Below are 19,385 nucleotides of genomic sequence, written 5' to 3'. Positions count from 1 at the left end.
CCAAAACTTTATGGTTTAATTATAGAGTTTTGACTGAATGCTACAGCATCACCAGAGTCATGCTAGAAGTGATGTCAGGATGCTGACTATCCTCCTCCTTTCCCTCTAATTTTTCTCCTTATTATCTAATTGGTGGCTGAAAGGGCCCACTGGAGTTGGGGGATCTTCCACTCCCAATGAGAACTTGGCAACCTTAGGTAAAAGGAACTCCTGGCCACAGCTACCACCAGCTTACCCCTCAGTAGACCTGGTTCCAAGCACCCTCAAACTACAGACCTGTATCTTCATAGGGAGTGCAAACCCATCCAAACAGGTAACACCTTAAATCCTTGGTCAGGTCTCACTAATAGCATTTCTGTTTTGTTTGAATAAACTTCTGTTCTTTAGCCCACAGCTGCCTCCAGGCACTCCAAAGCTGCCTCCAGGCACTGGTTCAGGGTTTCTGCAGCCCTGGCAATTGGCAGGAAGCACAAGATGGAGCTGAGTGTTATCAATGCTGTGGTGACAACCTAGACAAAATGTCACTTAAGCAATCTTGCAAACCTAGTTTTGATCATTGTTTCTTAGATACTGTAAAGTAACCAAAAACGAACCAAGAAAAAAAAAGAGAATTAGAACAGAAGAATATAATTCTCTAGAAAAATTAGATTGCAAGTAATTCAGAATTTAATTAATTCCGGGAAAGAATCAAATAGTATTTTGGTATTAAGTATGAGACAAGGCATGTCTTCTGCCAGTTTGGTCAGCAGGGAAGAAATTATAGTTTGGTGGCACCTTTGCATATAGAAAGTCCCAGGTTCATTCTCTGGCAACTCCAGCTCCAGTTAAAGAGTATGTAGTAAACAAAGTTGGAAAAGATTTCTTTTTCTTGAGATCCTGAAAACCTGTTGCTAATCAGAGTAGATAATACTGAGCTAGGCTTCCTGATACATATTCAGATGCAGTGGGAAAGAGGTGGGATACACTGTGGTTTACAGTGTCAAAACAGAAATCAGTGAAACTTCCAAATGCATTTAGAACTGTTTGTGGGTTGGGTGTGATGCCAGTTAGGAAATTTTGCTTTTGGAATAGTGCTTACCTGGCATGGGGATGGAGGTTTATACAAAATATAGGAATTATGTGAGCTTCAATAGGGTGGGGAGTTTTGTCAGCTAGTCATCTGTTGTACTGTTTAAGGAAGAACAGACTTCCTGGATTTTAGGGGTGCTGAGCTTTTGATGCCTGCCCACTGCAATAAGACCTTGCTAGAACTGGATAATGTGTGACTTGCGGGTGGGGTCTGGGCAGCCAAACCTGTTTGGTGAGTCGCCAGTCTTGACTCACTGAAGAGACAGGTGGAGTCCTGCACAGAGAGCAATTGCACCTGGTCAGTGCCGCACTGAGCCAAATCCTGGCAGCACCATGGCACTGAGTGTCAGCGTTAAAAGAGTCACCCAACTGCCAGGGACAGGGGAGAGGCAGGTGCAACTCAGCTTCCGAGGTGCGGAGTATGGGGGAATGGGAAAAAGGATGCTGGGTGGATGCAAAGGCAGTACATGGCTTGAGGAAGAGAGGAGGGCTCGGTGGGAAATAGCTGCTTAAAGTTCTACTTTAAAAAGTGGTAGAATAAGTGGTAATGTACAAGGAAGGGAGGGTGGGATAATATGTTGGGGGACTATTTCCCAAATGCTTATTAATTATATTGGCTGTTTAATCCAGATTGTGCATTGTTTAGGATACCTTTTGCTTCAACCACATACACACACACACAGACGTCTTGAACCATTGGGGGAAAGGGATGTCTATTATGTGAACTGTTTCCCTACTCATTCTGTCACAAAATCATGAAGAAATCTCAGAGACTGAGGCCAGCTTGATACAGGATAATGTTCCTAAAACATAGATACTCCTTTCTTCCTGTATTGCAGTCTTCCTCAATGTACATGCATGCACATCATTGTGTGCCTATTTCACTGCATGTACATGCTGTGGGAAATGACTGTCATTCAAAGCTTCCTTTCCAACCAGACTAGTAAAATACTTTCTCATATAGCTGCATACACGGGAAAATATAATTTCCCATATGCATGTGATAGTTATATCAGACAGTTGTCTAGTGCGAAGCACTTTTTTAGGGTCTCCTCACACGAGACAAAATACCACCTCAGAAGTGTATTTGAGTGTAAATTTGAGTGTAATTCAAGTGTATTTTGTCTCATGTGGTTTGACTCTTAGGAAGAGGAAAATCTCCTGCCCCTCTTGCCCCGTGGAATGGAAATATTTCTTAACTCTATGTCCACTTTCATGATAAACCACTACAGGCTTTTGCGTCTTCATCCCTAATAGTGTAACTTGGTTCCAGTGATAAGTTATAGAAGAATACAACTTGAGAACCAGAGACATATGAGGCACTGAAGAGAACAGAGCCAGAAACAAAAGAATATAGAAATGAAAGCTGCAATTCTAATCTGAACTGGAAGTTCAAAATCATATAATCTTAGGAATGTTTCACACAATTCATTTTTCCAATGTGCAGGAAATCTCTGTATTGTAGTGTTAGAAGTGCAGCATAAGTTTTTTTATTCTGCTATGAGCACATCAAGGTGCAACTGTTGAAGTAACAGGGGTCTAATCAAAGTACTAATGATAATATGCAGCATTTCAACCGATACATAATCTTTTTCCTGAAAGAAATTCATTTCCTTGAAGGAAAAATGTACTGTGTAAAATCAGTCTCACTTGCAATTCAGTGCGCTTCACAATGAGAATGCAAGCCACTGATCCAGAGGCAGAATTTTCCTTCCTCAGAACCATTCTGCTGCTCTTCCCAAGGAGGGTCCCTTTTATGTCCTTTAGTGTGCTAGTCTTTTTCTCTTCAGGGTTTATTAGCCCAGCTTCCCTGTAAGTAACTGTTGACTCAGGCGATGATAGCAGTCTGAGATCCATTTTGTACTTTACAAATTAAGAATTAAGGCATCTGTTCTTATCCTCACTTTTAGAAGGAATCGGTGATCTATAAGGTCACCACCACATCATTACAACCCCTCTCTTTGGTTAGTAAGGTTTCCTGTCAACAACCAGTCCTCTCACACCTAAAACCTTTGGTTATGATTCATGTTACACATCATTTAGCAACTTGGCTTTCATTTCACTTTTCATACTCTTATTGCTCCCAGAAAGCCTGTCCTTCGTGCTCTAGTTTCTCAATCACTTGTTTTGAACAGTCAGGAGATGCAGAGACTTCCTTTCCATTATACCCACCCACAGGTATCAGACTTCAGAATAGTTCACTGAGCACATTAAGCCAGTATTATAGTGAATTGAAATTTCAAACCCCTATCTGTAATCTGGAGTTTTGATTTAACTTTGGGGGATACACCTTAAGTTACCTTTACTGTTATCCTCCCTCCCTCCCTTCCTCCCAAGGATTACAGCATGAACAGAAAAATACTCTAGAAATGTAACCTGAGGCAAGGATGCCAACAGCTTGGGGTCCAAATGTGAGCAATTATTGTGTCCTTTCAAACAGCTGATTACCAATTCCCTCTCTATTTAGAAACGTGACTTGAGGTATATAGCTGTGATAAATTCCAAAGGTGGGAATCTCAGGAAAGGCACAATGGTTTAACACTGGGGTCAGAACTTTAAGTCTCCATACATTGTTGTTTTTATGTTTTTGTACATTTTTTGGTTCTGGTTATCATGGTTTAATGATGTTATTTTTATGGTTTTTAAGATGTGACTTTATCATGTATGTTTTCATTTGTTAGACACCTTTGGTCATTTCAGGTAGGTAGTCATGTTGGTCTGCAGTAGAACAACAGGATTTGAGTCCAGTGGCTGCTTAGAATCCCAAAAGATTTTCAGGGTATAAGCTTTCGAGACTTAAAGCTCCTTTCATTAGATATCCTGAAGAGAGTATCTGAAGAAGGGAGATTTGACTCTCAAAAGCTTATACCTTGAAAATCTTGTTGGTTTCTAATGTGCCACTGGACTCAAATCTTGCTTTAGCCACCTTGGTGGCCTTTATGGGAGAAAAAAGGTGGGATATAAATTTTGTAAAATAAATAAAAATACATAGCAGCATAGATTTGGAGGCCCCTTTATTATGGGAAGCTTTGCAAAGTTTTTTAGGTGCAAACAGGGCTGCCAACTGACTTGCCAACCTAGAGCCTGGAGTTCTCCCAGAATTACAAATGATCTGCAGATTATGGAGATCAGTTCAGTTCTCCTGGAGGAAATGGCAGCTTCAGAGGGATAGCTCTACGGCATCACATCTCTACTGAGCTCCTTCTCCAGACTCCTCCCCCAAATTTCCAGGAATTTTCCAACTCAGTGTTGGCAACCCTAGGTGCAAGACAATGGATGAGCAGGAAGGTTTCTCATTGGCAGGAATTTGGGTGGGGGGATAATGACATGGGGATGCAGTTGGCCAACAATGTTATGTCACTCCTGGGGGAAAAAACCTGAAATGATGCCAGTCCATATTAGGAATCGCCAGAAACTATGATTTGGTTTTACTATAGAGTTTTCAGCAATTCCTAGAGTGGTCTGGTTTCCCCCCAGAAATGATGTAATGCCATCAGCTGATAGCAATTTTTAAAGCTTTTATCTCCCATTGGCTGCCAGAGCAGAGTCAGGATGGAAACAGGAACAGGAAGTGGAGGATTCCCCATCCCTGGCAGGACTCTGGGAGCCCTACTCCATACCCCAGTAGTATGCTGAGTCCAGTTAATATTGCATTCTAATGAGAAGATAGCAGAGTTGAAAAACATCCTAAAATGATTAGAAAGTCATTGTTTCAATTCAGTTTTGAAAGAGAAAAGTTGTACTAAAAGCTTCCTCCTATCAAAAAGCACTAATTAAAGACAGGTTCAGAAGCTGCCAGAGTGAACAAGATGTGGCTATAGAAACAAAAGTAGGAAATAAAAGAATAAAGGAGTAGAGGGAGAAGTAAGACCTTTGCTAAATAAACCAGACTTACTTCCAACAAATATACCAGAAGTATCTTGCTCATGAGAACAGGCGCAAACAAATTTTTATGGGAAATTTAGCTATGTGAAACAAGTTTCAGTTCTGTTTGTAGCTGAAAGAGGAAATGGATCCTTCAACAACACAATAAGTTTATAGTGTGGAATCACCTATATTTTGATGTCTTAGATATTTCTGCTGATGCTTCCTTACTTATTGGACTAGGAAAATCTCTTCCTGAAGTACTCTTTGCAGCTGCCAGCAGAAAGACTAGATTTTTAAAAAAATGTTTCCCTCAAAGACAGCATAATGTATGTTTCCTCACTGATAACACTCTAGTCTAGAATGTGCCTTAGAAGACAGACAGACTGTTCAAAGACACTGTAGGTGGGGCTGAGGTTCAATAGTAGAACATTTTATTTGTATGCAAAACATCCCTGGTTCAACATCTCCAGTTAAAAGGATAAAGCAGTAGGTGATGTGAAAGATCTCTGCGACTTTGGAACTTCTGCCAGTCAGAGTGGATGATCACTGATTTTGCTAGATCCATAGCATAAGCTAGCTTCATGTGTTCATGAGTATTTCTTCTCAGGTTTTACTCAGAAGACAAAGAAGATACACTGTGGTCAGGAAGCTGTCTTTGGAGAGGTAAGGAAGCATCATAAAGCTTGTGTAGTCACACGGACTGAGCTCACTGCCCCCCTGCAAGCAGGGCTGGTGCCAGAGTTTCCGGCGCCTGAGGCTGGGGGCAGCTTCAGGGCTTTTGCCACCCCCATGCATGCGTGCATGTGTGCACGTGCACACGTGCACACCCAGACTGCTCAGTTGCCCCACACCGCCCTGGCCACCTGCCGCACCTGACCCACAGCTGTGTGCTAGCGGTGGCAGCAACAGCACAGGGCAACTTAGAGCCAGACCAAACGAGACGAGGGTCACACAAGTTTTCTTGGAGGGATGGGACAGAATAATGACAGAAGAAAGCAAAGGGGAAGGGAAAGGAGAAAGCAGGAAGGACCTAGAGAAACAGCTGCGCCTCAGGGTGTGCTCTTTGAATGAGCTGCTGAAGACACAAATCCTTCTTCCAGGCACAAGTCCCCTCCCAACGCAAGGGCATCCTGGGAGAGAGCAGCAGCAGCCCACCCCGAAATGGTCTTTGGGTGCCCTCGTGTCCAGTAGGCTTGTGCCTGGAAGGATCTGAGTCTTCAGCAGCTCATTCAAGCACACACCCTGAGGCGCAGCTGTTTCTCTAGGTCCTTCCCGCTTTCTCCTTTCCCTTCCCCTTTGCTTTCTTCTGTCATTATTCCGTCCCATCCCCACCCCCCAGTCCCCCAAAACAAACATCACTTTTCCTCCGCTCCTTTCCAGTTTGTGAGGCGACAGGCAGGAGATAGGGGGAATGCTTGGCGTGCGTGCGTCCTCCCAGCCCTCCCTCTCAGTTGCTCTGTGGCATGCGCCCCTGCACCCCCTCTGGCGCCCCTGCGCTCGAGGCGATTACTGGCCCTGCCTCCATTGACGCGCCGGCCCTGCCTGCAAGCACCCCCCTTCACACTTTTTATTTCCAATTCCCACAGTGAAACTGTGTAGCCAGGCTGCTGCACTGTGTGAAACTGAATGACCTGACAGAAAGCATATGGAATTAGCAATTGAATTTCTATCTGCCCTTCAGGGCTGGTTCTATAACAAAGTGATCAGAGGCAGCACCTTTGGGGAGGTGGCAATCTCTCATCCTGGCCACCGTTAGCCAGCCAGCTGCTCATCCAATTCCTTTCTGTGAGCTAGAGGAGATAATCCTCCTTTCTCCTGCAGGCCTTTTATAGTCTCTCCCCCAGGCATTTATTGCCAGGCACACGTGCACCTACGTGAATTTTGACACAATTTGATTTTGTGCAGTTAAATGCCTGTCCTAAAGCAATGCAGCAAACCGCGCTTGCCAGTACCTGAAATCTTGTGAGAGTTTGGCCACCATTTCTCGATGCCCTGCTATTAGGGCATCCAAAACAGCAGCTGAACTCTTGCCAGAAGAAATAATCTCGCAAGAGTTCAGAGAGCACTGCAGGTCATTTGAGGCTTGAGAATAGGCTGTTGACTAGTTAATTGCTGGGAAATTGAACATTTTAATGTAAAATGTAACATTTCACCAAATTTTAACCATTTTAATATTTTAGGTATTAAATGTTAGGGAATCTAACCAAGTAGGCACAATTAATCAAGTACATGGAAGTTTTTCATTTAATATAGATTCCTTGGTATATACTATACTGAATGTACGAAGCCTTCAGTTTATTGAGAATAAGTTGCTTTAGGCTCTTATCTCATAACTCTGACTTCATTTCAGAACTTAAGAACATAACAATTATGTTACTAGATCAAACCGTCTAGTAGATATTCAGTGTCTCTGAAATCCCACCCTCAGGATATGAGAGTGATAGTTACCACCTGTTTTTCTCTAACATTTAGTACTCAGAGGTATACCACCTGCTTCTGAATGTAGAAGCTTTAACAGACCCACCTCCTCTGAATTTTTCTGATCTGTGGAGTGATGGCAATTTTTTTTCTAAATAAACAATATTCTTTTCAGTACTACTAGTTAAACTTTTGGGTATAGTGTCCCCAATAAATCTAGCATATTATGTTTTTAAGGAATGAGAAATAATAATCATAAAATATTTCTCATCGCTGTTTATGTGAACAATGGAAAATTTCTATAGCTAACTAGATGTGGCAGCTCACACTCCTTAGTTTTGTACTATCTAAAAGTACATCACATGAGGAACTGGGAAATGGCGCCCTTCATAAGCTCTGAACACTCATTCTCCTGTTCATTTTTGCTTTTTAGCTCTTTCGCTGGCCACATTATAGAAAGCTCATAATGGAAGAGATGCTGTTAGTTAAAGTTTACAACTGCAGTAAAGTGTTCAGCAACAGGTAGGTTGTATTTCTTTCAGGGCGTGATATTAGGCTCCTGCCAGACATTGGCTTAATGATTAATATTACCATCAATGGATATGTATGTGTGATGGAGTGCACTTACCAGCAGGTTTCCAAAGTGCAGCAAAATCAGAGAGCTGGGAGGGAAAGGGTTAACTATTCCCTAGAATGAAGAGTTTGAGTAACAGGCTGCTCCCTCTTCTGTGATTGGTCAATTAGAACCAGTCAAAAAGCAATCAGTTGGTTTTCTGACAGAATTTGGAGTCAGGGAATCTAACAAGAAAAGTCAGACAAGTAACCTTTAGAGTGAAGGAAGAAGACTCCTTTGCCTAAACTGTAGCATTACTGTCCTGAGGAAGAATTCTGTCTAAGAATTCAAAGTTTCAAGAAAGGAACGCATTAGATGCACAAAGAAAGTGACTAACTGCAGAAAACCTGAACTGTCACAGGAATCTTCCTCAAGAAACATTGTTGCTGTACCTAAATTACCAAATCAAACACCTCTCACTGCTAAGAACCAAGACTATATGAAAATAAGCTTCCAAGGATACTATTTTGCGTGTTACATGAAGTGTATTCTGTAATGCCAACAAAATTTTACCCCTGCATTTTCATCTCCTGCCTTCACTTACTCAATCCCTGCCTGTTAAATAAAGACATTTCTTTTTGAATTTTATACAGTCTCCAGTGCCTTTCCAACAAAAAGGAAGAGGGCTCCTGCTTTTCCCCATCAAGTTTCTGGGCTGGAATAAAAAGCCAAAATTATATCAGTGTGTCAGGGTGGGACAAACAGACTTTCAAAACCACAAATATTAACAAGCTACTTGCTTAGTCAAAGCAGGGAAACTGATTTTTGGTGGGAAAATCAGCCTCACAGTGGGAAGAGTGAAGGGGGGGGCGGTCCATCATAGTATGTAACACAAATATACTGCCATCAGCACATACCTCCTTTGAGAAAGTCTTATTTCTGTATTTAGTTTCAGGCATTGATACTTTGTGTCTTGATGGCCTTGCAATGGAGGCTGTCTAGTGCAATTTGATTTTGTGGAGTTAAATGCATGCACTTTAATGTCCTCAGAATCAAGTCTTGGTACATTTGCTGCTTGACAAATACTCAAAACAAAGACTAGATTTAGGGATTCAAAGGCCCTAAAGTGACCTCATTCAACAGCAACCATATTTTACTTAGTTCGCAGTCAAGCATGTATGCACATATGTAAATTCTGACACAGAGGTAGCTACTATGGTTGTCAGATATCAGCACAGAGATATGCCTTTTGTGGAGAGGAATGAGTGGAAAACAATGATCAAGTAGCTATGGCACGGTACATAAGTGCCTGCTAGTTGAGCAGATCACAAAAAACCTGGTTAAGAGTGCAAACAATGCTCCTCTATGTAGTAACTGCTAATGAACTGTAAAGAAGGAATATCCTAAAGAGACTCATGGTATGAAAAACGGGAAAGTCTCAGGTAGTATGCTAAGCCCTTTCCTTACATGTTAGCTCAAAACACATAGGAAAGGATGCAATTGCTGTGCCTCCTACCATACTACTCCACCAGTATTTTTAGCCACTCTTTTCTCCCTTGTTGCTCGTAAGGAAGGCTTCACTTTTGTCTCATAGGAAGTGAGGGACTGGGTACCTGGAGAAGCAGTAAAGGTTCTGTAGCTGAACAGTATTTCAAAGATATACCTGTAGATATGAGATCCAATTTGAAACCTGATCATGTGTGCAAGCATGCCTACACCCAAAAAGAGATGTGCTTTTTGTCTTTTGATATGTGCAATCCATATTAATATGTTATTCACGTATCATTTCCTTTGAATTTCCTTTGAATTATATTCTAACCTCTTTTGTTCTAATGCTACTTACTGTGTTGTAGACTACTTGGTACATTAGTCATCAGCCTTCAGCACTTGGTAACATCTGGAAGACTTAACATCAAAGAGGCTCTTGTTGACAAAAACCACAGAATCACTGGTGTACGTAATTCCACTGTCATATTGCTGACTTATTTGAAAAGCCACAGTGAGAGCACTGAGAATAATACAATGGTGGATTAGGGCTAAGGAAACTCGGGCTCAAATCCCCATTCTGTCATAAGGCTCACTAGGAGAACATGAGCCAGTTACACACTCAGACTAACCTATTTCTCAGAGCTATTGTTAGAATAAAATGGAGGAAGGAGATCCTTGTGCAGCGCCATAAGTTTCTTGGAGGAAGAGTGGAATAAAAATGTAATAAGCCTGGGGTGGATCCAGTGCAAAATTTCTGCTTGTGCTAGAGCTATGGCACAAGCAGAAATGCAAGAAAACTATCACAGTAGCCAGTTGCTCTAAGTCAGATTTACTGTAACCCCACTTGTATTTCCGCTCCCAGAAGATTTTGTGCAACTGATTTCCATTGAGATAGATCAAGATGGGTAGCCATGTTAGTCTGTCTGTAGCAGCAGAAAAGAGCAAGAGTTTTATAGACACTACTGGACTCTAACTGATTTCCAGGCACTAAAATATATAGGGAGGAAAGCATTACATATTGCAGAAGCAGAACTGTTCTAAGACTTGTGTTGCTAGACACAAGTAATCCAAGTCCCAACCCCCCTATTTTTGCGACATAGATCAGAATACCTGGGTGATTTCTTGACAATCCAACACCTGTTAGCAAAAATGGTATAGGCCAAAGCAGTTTATCATGAGATTAGTAGTTTGTATAGACTGGGCCATGTTTTTATAGAAAGAGGTGACTGGAGTCTGTGACCCAGCCATGTAGAGATAGATGGTTGGATTCTCTATCCCAGCCAATCTAATGGCCAATGCATCCTTGATGACAATAAATTAGCTCAAGGTACCCCCCCTCACCTAATTCTATTCACTCTAATGTGCTGTTTTTAAGACATTTATAACTGCAATGGCTCTTTAAATGTTTGCTCTTTCCTATATCCACCACCATATAGATATACATTGAATTAGATCTACGATACCAACCCCCTGATGGTTCAGCAGGAACATGGGCTGAAGAAGATTTTGTCTATCAGATGAAAGACAGGTACCAAAATTATGGTATAAGACTGTTATTTTTATTATCATAGACTAAGTCTTCAGTTCTGATTGAAGAAGACTCCATTAACTTCAGCTTTCCCATAGCTATATCTCCAGGATGCTGTCCAGAAATATTAGGGCTGTTTTTTCCTTGCTTAGTGTAATGAATCTTAAACTGTTTTTAGAGTTGCTTAAAAACTGTTCTAGAGGACTGCAATGAGAACTGCGATGATCTACAGTCTGCCTGGGTGTGCTGTAAGTGAAGACTCAGTCAATAACAACAACAACAACAGTGTGCTTATATACCACATTTCTGGACAGATTACTGTCACACGCAGAGCGGTGAACAAAGTCAGTGTTATTATTATTCCCACAATATTGATCGGGAATTGAGAGGAGTAGCTTTCCTAAGGCCACCTGCAGACTTCATGGGGTAGTAAGAGACAAACTAGCAGAGTGCAGGTTCCCAACCGAGCCACTTAGCCACTATGCTACAGCATACCCATGATATGGCCACGATGGTCCCTGTAATAGATTTTTTTGTCCCTATATATATAAAAAAAGTAAAAATTTCCTGCTCTTGGGCAGAAATACAAGATTAAGGAAGAAAGGGTTTCACCACATATAAGGCTCAAGCAAGGGATGAATAGCCCTGGGCAATATGGTATTGAGGCATGAGAAGGAAATGCTTGGTTAACGCTAATTCTCATTGTATTCCATTGGAACAATAACACTGTAGCAGACTTTCTGAACTAGTAACCTGTGGAGTTTTGATTTCAGTGTACAAGAGACTGTAAAACTTCAAGAAAGATTAAAGACCGAATGTGTTAGAAATATGCTTTAACTAAATAGGCAGCTTTTGTTTGCTTTGAATTATTTATGTCTTATCTCTGTTCACTGCAGTTCAGAGGTTATTATCCGCAATCCTGGATTTGAGGAACTGGAGTAAGTAGCCCGTTCTGTTTCTATTTCACATTCTGATTCTTGGAGTGGCTTCTCTAGAAAATACATATGACCTTTTTAATGTAAATATTTTTGCAGTGCTACAAGTTGTGTCCATGCAGTTGCATTCTGGGTCAGCTTGGGATGCATCACCAACACAGAATGGGGTGTGGGGGAATCTCCAACAATTTATTACATTTATATCCCTTCTCTCTTCTATAATGGAACTCTGAGTGGCTTACACAGGATTCTCAGGAGGTCTTATTCAAGCACGGACCATACCTGGACCATCTTAGCATGAACATAGTTGCTACATGACACAGTAATGAGCAAATGACTGTGTGGTGAGGAGGGTGTGATGGAAACAACTCAGGCTCTATTCTAGAGGCCGTTCACCTATGACAGCCCCACAGTTTGTGAGACACGTTCAAGGATTATAACTTGGATTTGAGGAGCTGAATAAGCAGCTTGTTTTATTTCCATTTTGCATTCTGATTCTGAGAATTGCTGCTCTAGCACATTCTATTAGCTATGCAAGTCGATCCTATGCATACTTATTTGCATCAGAGGCAGGCAATGGCAAACCATCTCTGATAGTCTCTTGCCTTGAAAACTCCAGCAGGGGTCACAATAAGTTAGCGATTACCTGATGCCACTTTTCACCACCAAGTATGTGCAAGTACTGTAGCCTTATACATGGTAGTCAGCAGTTATGATGGGGTCATAGCCGACAAGCAGCATAAAAAACACCCATCTTATGTTGGATGCAGCTAGAGCAATATTAGCATTAGCCTCTCCCTTTATCATCCTAGTTACAGACATCTGTACTACGTGGAGAATTTTATATGTCTTTTTTGACCAAGGAAATAACTTCTTGGTTTCTCAGAAGAGCCAAAGGGATTTAAGAGGTTTTTTAAAAAAAGTTTTGTTTCTTTCCTTTCTTTTGCTTTGCACAAATAGACATTAAAAAACACTTTACCTGGACAATTAGCCCTTCCCTGTACAAAGTAAGATGATTTGTAGTAAATTAAATATTTAAAATGTAATCACAGTCAATAGACATGTCCCACTTGGTTGATGTGATGGTGTGTATTGAATGACCTTGGCTATTTAGGGCTAATGTATGATCCAGTCAAAAATTAGCATTTCTATGTTCCACTGATTTCAGTGGGAAGGATAAATACATGTTATGCGGCCATTAATCATGTTCTTCAGAAGTAAGTCTCATTGAGTTTAGCAAGTTTACTTCCCAGCAATGTGCTCAGGATTCCAGCTAATTGTCTTGCATTGTAATCATGACTTAAAGATGCTTAACATGAGCTAGATTGTATTAATAATGATAATGATGAAGATTATTACAACCTATTCCTTAAACAGAGTGAAAAGGAAAGAGGAGACAATCCTATATGAAGTTGCTTAGGCTGAATTATACAGATTGTATAGGGAAGGCAATGAGTTTAAAAACTTTAGCACTGTTGAAATATGTTGCACACTTTCACCTTGAGCCTTTTAATGTCCATTTGTGTGTAATATGTGTGTGTGTTGCAGGCTTGAAGATGTTAAACGAGCAGCTGATCTGGACAGGAAGGCTGCAGCACTTGGCAGGAAACTTGTAAAAGGCTTGGAAACTGATGATGATGATGACTATTATGATGTGTCTGACATGGAGTTCTCAGGCATTGTCTTTAGCCCTGTGAAGAGGTACCTTTCTCTTTCTATCAGATGGGGTTACAATTACACAGAAGGTGCCTTTCTTTGTATTCAGAATGAATCTTTATCCAAAAAGGAATCTAGTGTAACACAAACACTCGTTGAGGGCTGGCTTGGTTTGGTTGAGGGGTGATATGTTGCCAATGGTTCAGGAACACAGTGCACAGCAGGATGCTCCCTTTACCTTGTGTTTTCAGGGATGGTAGACCTCTTTTTCAAAGCCATCCCTAGATGTCATAACATACAGGTCAGAATTGCATCTTTCAGTGTTAGCTTCTATATGCTTTATACTTCTTGCAATGAAATTCTTGTCTATTTCGTCTGTGAATAGCAGTGCGATCCAAGATTATTCCCACAAATGATACTTCAATATATTTTATTATATTTTATTTATGTTTTTATTCTACCTCTGAGCTCTAAAAGCTAGCAACTGCCCAAGATCAGCCAATGAACTTTGTGGCTGAAATGATGGTACTCAACACAGATTTTTCTCCAGTCTAGGTCCAGCCATTATTTATTTATTATATTAGATTTTTAGTCTGCCCTCCCCGCCAAGCAGGCTCAGGGCAGAGCACAACATTTTAATTTACATAAAAACACATAAAAGCCGATAAAACATTACAATAAAATTTAAAACACTACATACAATAAAAACTTCTCCTCAGATGGCGATGGAAGAGTTACTTCATTTCAGACATGGCCCATATATCCATATCTATAGATATATATAAGGTGGTGGACAGATCTTTTCAAGTCAAGTCAAGTATGGCTGGCAGGGGCCCAGCCTAGCCTCCGCCATATGCCTGGCGGAACATCTCTGTCATACAGGCCCGGCGGAAGGATAATAAATCCTGCCAGGCCCTGGTTTCATCATACAGAGAGTTCCACCAGGCCAGTACCAGGACCGAAAAGGCATATATCATACCAGCTCTTTTCTTTGTCTCCCAACTGTAATATAAAATCTATTTTGGCTTTAAAGAAAATTAAAAGAGTTAAATTCCATTTTTCTTTTGAAAGCCTAAGTGGCTAGAAGTACAGCTTCTTCCACCTTTCATCTCACTTAAACAGGGCTTTTTTCAGCCAGAATGCAGTGGAACGGAGTTCCGGCACCTCTTGAAAATGGTCACATGGCCAGTGGCCCCGCCCCCTGATCTTCAGACAGAGGGGAGTTTAGATTGCCCTCCGCACCTGGCAAGGAGGGCAATCTAAACTCCCCTCTGTCTAGAGATCAGGGGGCGGGGCCACTGGCCATGTGACCATTTTCACCAAGGTCGATTTAAACTTTTAAAAACTCCCTCCTTGTTCCAGCTGACCCAAAGTGACATCATTGTGCAGTCCTGAGTTCCACCACTGAGTTCCACCACCTCTTTTCCCAGAAAAAAAGCTTAAATATTCACAAATGATGCAGTAGAGACTAAAAAGTGTTCTTAGCACCACTTATGAAATCATCCTGCTTCTTATACAGAATTTCGATTCCCACAAGCTGTGGTTTTCAACATTTTGTTCCTTTGAAACTCATTGAGACAATTAGGAAAGCATTTTGGAGCTTCCTTTCTTCATAGTCACTTTTGGCCAAAATTTTCAGCTATCTGTATTTGCCTTTGATACAGGTTAATTTATATTCTGATTGATTCAAAAGCAACATTTCAAACCAAGGGGCTTTCTTTAGTGTTTTATTTGTGTTTTATTTCCATTGTAGCCGTTCTAGAGTCTTCTCCAAATGGGACCTGTCTACTACTCCTAGGCCACAAAACTTCCAGGTAAAATCCACATTACCTTCCAGTTTCAGGGATTGTGAGTGCTGCTTCCCAAAGCCACACCAAAATGTAAAATTCCGTAGGTTTCTTGTTTATAAATCCTTGAATATTAAGGGAAACTAATTTGGGAAATTTTAGATTAACATAAAGTTTCTAAGTGGCCCTGATTTACCCATAACTTATGAAAAATAACTATGGTAGTTGAAAGTCAGAGTCAAAACCTACTCAGACAAGCAATTGAGCCATTTGCTCATACCTCTTAATTTAATTCCCTTTGCTGTGATGATGTATCTCTCAGACTAAACCTAGGAAATGTATTGTGTCTACAGATTGGCATCAATATAATTGAAGCCCAGAAACTGGTGGGAGTGAACATTGACCCTTTTGTGGTTGTGAGAATCGGAGATGAGAAGAGACACACTGCAACACAGAAGTCAACGAACTGCCCATTTTACAATGAAGTATGTAATGACGATTATAAATCTGTCAGATTTCATCAATCTTGCAAATTCAAAAGATTTTCTGCAAACCACTGTCAGTCTCTCTATCCCTGCTAGTGACATCTCCTAGTGCCACTTGTTATATTACAAATTGGGCTGAATTAACAACAAATGTCAGGTATGAAAATTGTATGGACAGATCATTCATTGCTGCAGTTTACGTAAGTCAAGTTGTGGTGTACATGTGGTTTACCATGTACACATCAAGAGTGATCATGTACATCATGTACATCAAGAGTAAATGAAATAAACACGTGTTCTTTGCTGAAATTTACAATATGAGAAAAAGTTGAAGACTTTCATTGCTCTTTGGTAAATCTCATATAGCATGGAAGGTGAAACATGGCAATAGTCTAGGGGCTCACAGCTCTGAATTCTTCCTTTTCTCTTCCAGTATTTTACGTTTGAATTCCATGAACCAAGAGAAGTTTTATTTCACAGACTCATTGAAATTTCTGTAAGTATCAGCAACTGTTGTGGGAAGAGGGCCAACATAATAACAAAGGTGGTACGAAGCACCCTAGGGAGTAATGAACCATACTATGTTCCTCTACTTTAGATTTTATTTCCCCTTTCTCTTCACTTTGGACAACAGCTTTCTCAAGAACAGTGTTGACTGCTGTGGAGAAGAGAATTGATTGCTCATTCTCCTTGCCTGCCTGTTGAACACTTTCTTGAAAGCAAGCTATGAGTTGGATCCCACCAGGATTTTCATTTGGTCTCTCCCAGTTCCCCTTTTAACTGCATCCTCCATGACTTTTGTTAATGCAAGCTCCATGATTACCAGCGTAGCCTTTGTTGGTAGTCAGAGGGGCCCCCTCCTCCTTTTTTCATCGGTGGACAAGTTGTTTAGATCCAACTCTATATGTGAGGGAAAGAGGAATATTTGAAAATGGGAACCTCCTAATATCCTAATACTTGTTATGCATGTGGATTGCATCACCTAGTAATTGGTGATAAGTTTTGCTAATTTTTGGTCTCAGAAGACCTCAGTGCAAACCGTAATAATACAAATGTTTTGACCAATCCAGGCACATTATTAGTGCTGCTGTTATTATTTATTAGGTGTTTAAGTGCACATGGTGCTTCACAGAATTTCATAAGCAAAAAGGGGCAGGGGGACAGGCCCCTGTTCGCAAGGTCCTTAACAACTAAAACCACAGTAAGAAAGATAACAAAGAAAGTAGAGGAAGAATCAAGGACAGTCAAGGATGAATGTGAACTAAGTACAGTTACATATACTTGAACTTGATTACGGTTGAGAATGAGAATTAATGTGTTAAACCAAGTGCCTCATGAAAAGGCGTGTTTTGAGGAGAGATTTAAAGGGAGAAATTGTATTACTGTTCCATTGGCCAGCCATCAGTTATTGGGCTCAGTTTGAGCTTTTGGCCTACAAAGCTTGTCATGGCCTTGATCCTTCATATCTGAAGGACCACCTCTCTCCCTGTGCTCTTCAAGGGCAGCTTCGCTCATCTGAACAGGGCCTTCTGCAAGTGGCACTCTGCAAATGGGCAAAATAGACAACTATCAGAGCTTTGTATTCTCTGTTGTAGCCTCTACATTATGGAATGCACTGCCTGATGAGGTTAGGAGGGCTCCCAGTCTCTGTGCAAAACTGAATTATTCAGGAGGGCTTTTTTTACACAGATAATATGACTATGCTGCAAGGAAATGGTTCAGCAAGATGGTTTGGTAAAGTGATAGGGACTGTAGGCTATACCACTGTATACTGTCCATTGCTGTATGTTCCTACTGGGTAGGTTCTGCATTGTTTAATATGTAAGGTTTAATTGCTTACGCTCTGTATCAGATTTCTGCCTGTTTTCAAGTCTCTGCAAATTTGCATGGGCATACCCTATTGCATTGCACTGTATATTGAATGTCCCAGCTGCTGAACATATTGACAGACATTGTGTAATCAGCCTTAAGTCTCAGTAAGAAAGGTGAACTATAAATAACATAAATAAGTAAAACTAAATAAATAAAACCTGGCCTGGCTCGGTTCCAGGAGGAAAGAATTCCAGGCTCTTCTAACATTACAGGTGTTTTCTGTACTGAGGAGTTGTAACAGATTTGCCACTAATCACTTGTAGAACTAAATACCTCCATCAGCTACTTGAACAGCAATAGTTATATTCTGCACTGCTTTTTAACTACCATGTCATTCAATACTGAGCGGGTGGTTTGTGTTACTTACGCAGGTCTTTCATTCAAAGAAGATTCGATTCCTAGGTGCGCTCATAGGGACATTCAAGATTGATCTAGAGACCGTTTACAGCCAGCCAGGTACAGTACATGAAGACTCTTTGAAGACATTCTTAAACCCATTTCTCATCACTTTGACAAAACTACATGTTCATGTTCTCTGGACCCAGCTCAAGTTCCCTGCGGCCACACAGCAGCTGTGAGGAGTGGCATTTTAAAAATAAAGGAGAGTTTAAATGGACTTGGAACACCACCAGAAACAGGAGTTATTTGCCTGTTTTTGCTACTCCACATGGAGTGCACATGAAGCATCAAAAATGGAGAAATACACCCCCAGCATTGTTTCAGCAGGGGGAAAAGGCTAGGGGGGGGGAGCAGGAACCCTTCCTCCACCCATGGTGGCTTTCCGAGTCTGTCTGGGCTCTCCTTTAATTTTTAAAAGCCATTCTCCTCAGCTGCTGTGGGGTTGTATTGATCCTGATTTAGGTGCAAGGAACCCAAACCTGAAAGTGAGTTTAGCTCTGAGTTTGATTTGAGCCTAACCTGGGCTACATTTGCATAGCAATCTTAGCTGAAGTCTCTTAAGCTCTTTCAGTTCCTTTTGTTCATCATCAGCATAATTCATAACAGTATATATAACAATTGGATTCAAGCTTATGTATTTTTCAAGACACTTTAAAGTGATCTTTTATGGTTTGTGATGTGAATGCTCTTTTTCCTTTCTGTATTATATAATATATGTACGTTACTGTTCTTCTTAGATAAAAAAAATTAAAATAATGAACAGGAACCTTTAAAAATAGGTTTCCTCCCAGTGCTTATAATCTCGAACCCTCCTACAAGGGTCAAGATTTTAGATCTAGGATAAATCGGGTCCTATCCGGGTAGTCTTTTCAGGAATGATTTGAGTTGTATCAAATAAGGCTGAAATGGCTTTATTCTATGTCCTGGAAAGACTGCAGTAACATGCTGTGGTCATAAAGTGTCCTACTGTCAATTTTGCAGAGCTCTTTTGGTTTCAGGATAGTTACACTTATTTATGCTTGCTAAGTATTCACCCGTATGAGGTGATGCAACATTACTGGCTTTGAGTCTCTGAATTTCTGTAAATGGCTATTTCTATAAATGGAACTAGTCCCATGGAAATTGGGGAGCAGACATTTCCTCTGACTGAATTCACACATGGAACTTACAGCATTTCCCACCCCCTCCTGCAATTGGTATTCATGTGTGAAATGCAGAGAGACAGTTTTAAATTTACTTTTATCTGCTTTATGAATTGATTGATGCCCATGCAGAAAAAACTGATTTACAATTCCATTTCAACCTTCTTGCGCTTTATTGTGCATGTGT

General features: G+C 40.8%; 1 protein-coding gene across 1 annotated transcript in view; it reads left to right on the top strand.

Moving 5' to 3' along the window:
* The first annotated feature begins 1,401 nt into the window (after positions 1–1,401).
* Positions 1,402–19,385, top strand: part of LOC129330521 (fer-1-like protein 4) — a 97,885-nt gene continuing 79,901 nt past the window's right edge. The window contains exons 1-11 of the mRNA XM_054980580.1: positions 1,402–1,480; positions 5,543–5,598; positions 7,787–7,875; positions 9,760–9,859; positions 10,831–10,922; positions 11,819–11,860; positions 13,406–13,558; positions 15,267–15,327; positions 15,654–15,785; positions 16,219–16,281; positions 18,029–18,113. Coding sequence (XP_054836555.1) covers positions 1,402–1,480; positions 5,543–5,598; positions 7,787–7,875; positions 9,760–9,859; positions 10,831–10,922; positions 11,819–11,860; positions 13,406–13,558; positions 15,267–15,327; positions 15,654–15,785; positions 16,219–16,281; positions 18,029–18,113 — 952 coding nt within the window. The remainder of the gene's footprint in view (positions 1,481–5,542; positions 5,599–7,786; positions 7,876–9,759; positions 9,860–10,830; positions 10,923–11,818; positions 11,861–13,405; positions 13,559–15,266; positions 15,328–15,653; positions 15,786–16,218; positions 16,282–18,028; positions 18,114–19,385) is intronic.

Source organism: Eublepharis macularius, chromosome 5 (genome assembly GCF_028583425.1).
Source record: "Eublepharis macularius isolate TG4126 chromosome 5, MPM_Emac_v1.0, whole genome shotgun sequence".
NCBI classification, from domain to species: Eukaryota; Metazoa; Chordata; class Lepidosauria; order Squamata; family Eublepharidae; genus Eublepharis; species Eublepharis macularius.
The sequence above is the reverse complement of the archived record's forward strand: the minus strand, read 5'-3'. Positions and strand labels throughout refer to the sequence as shown.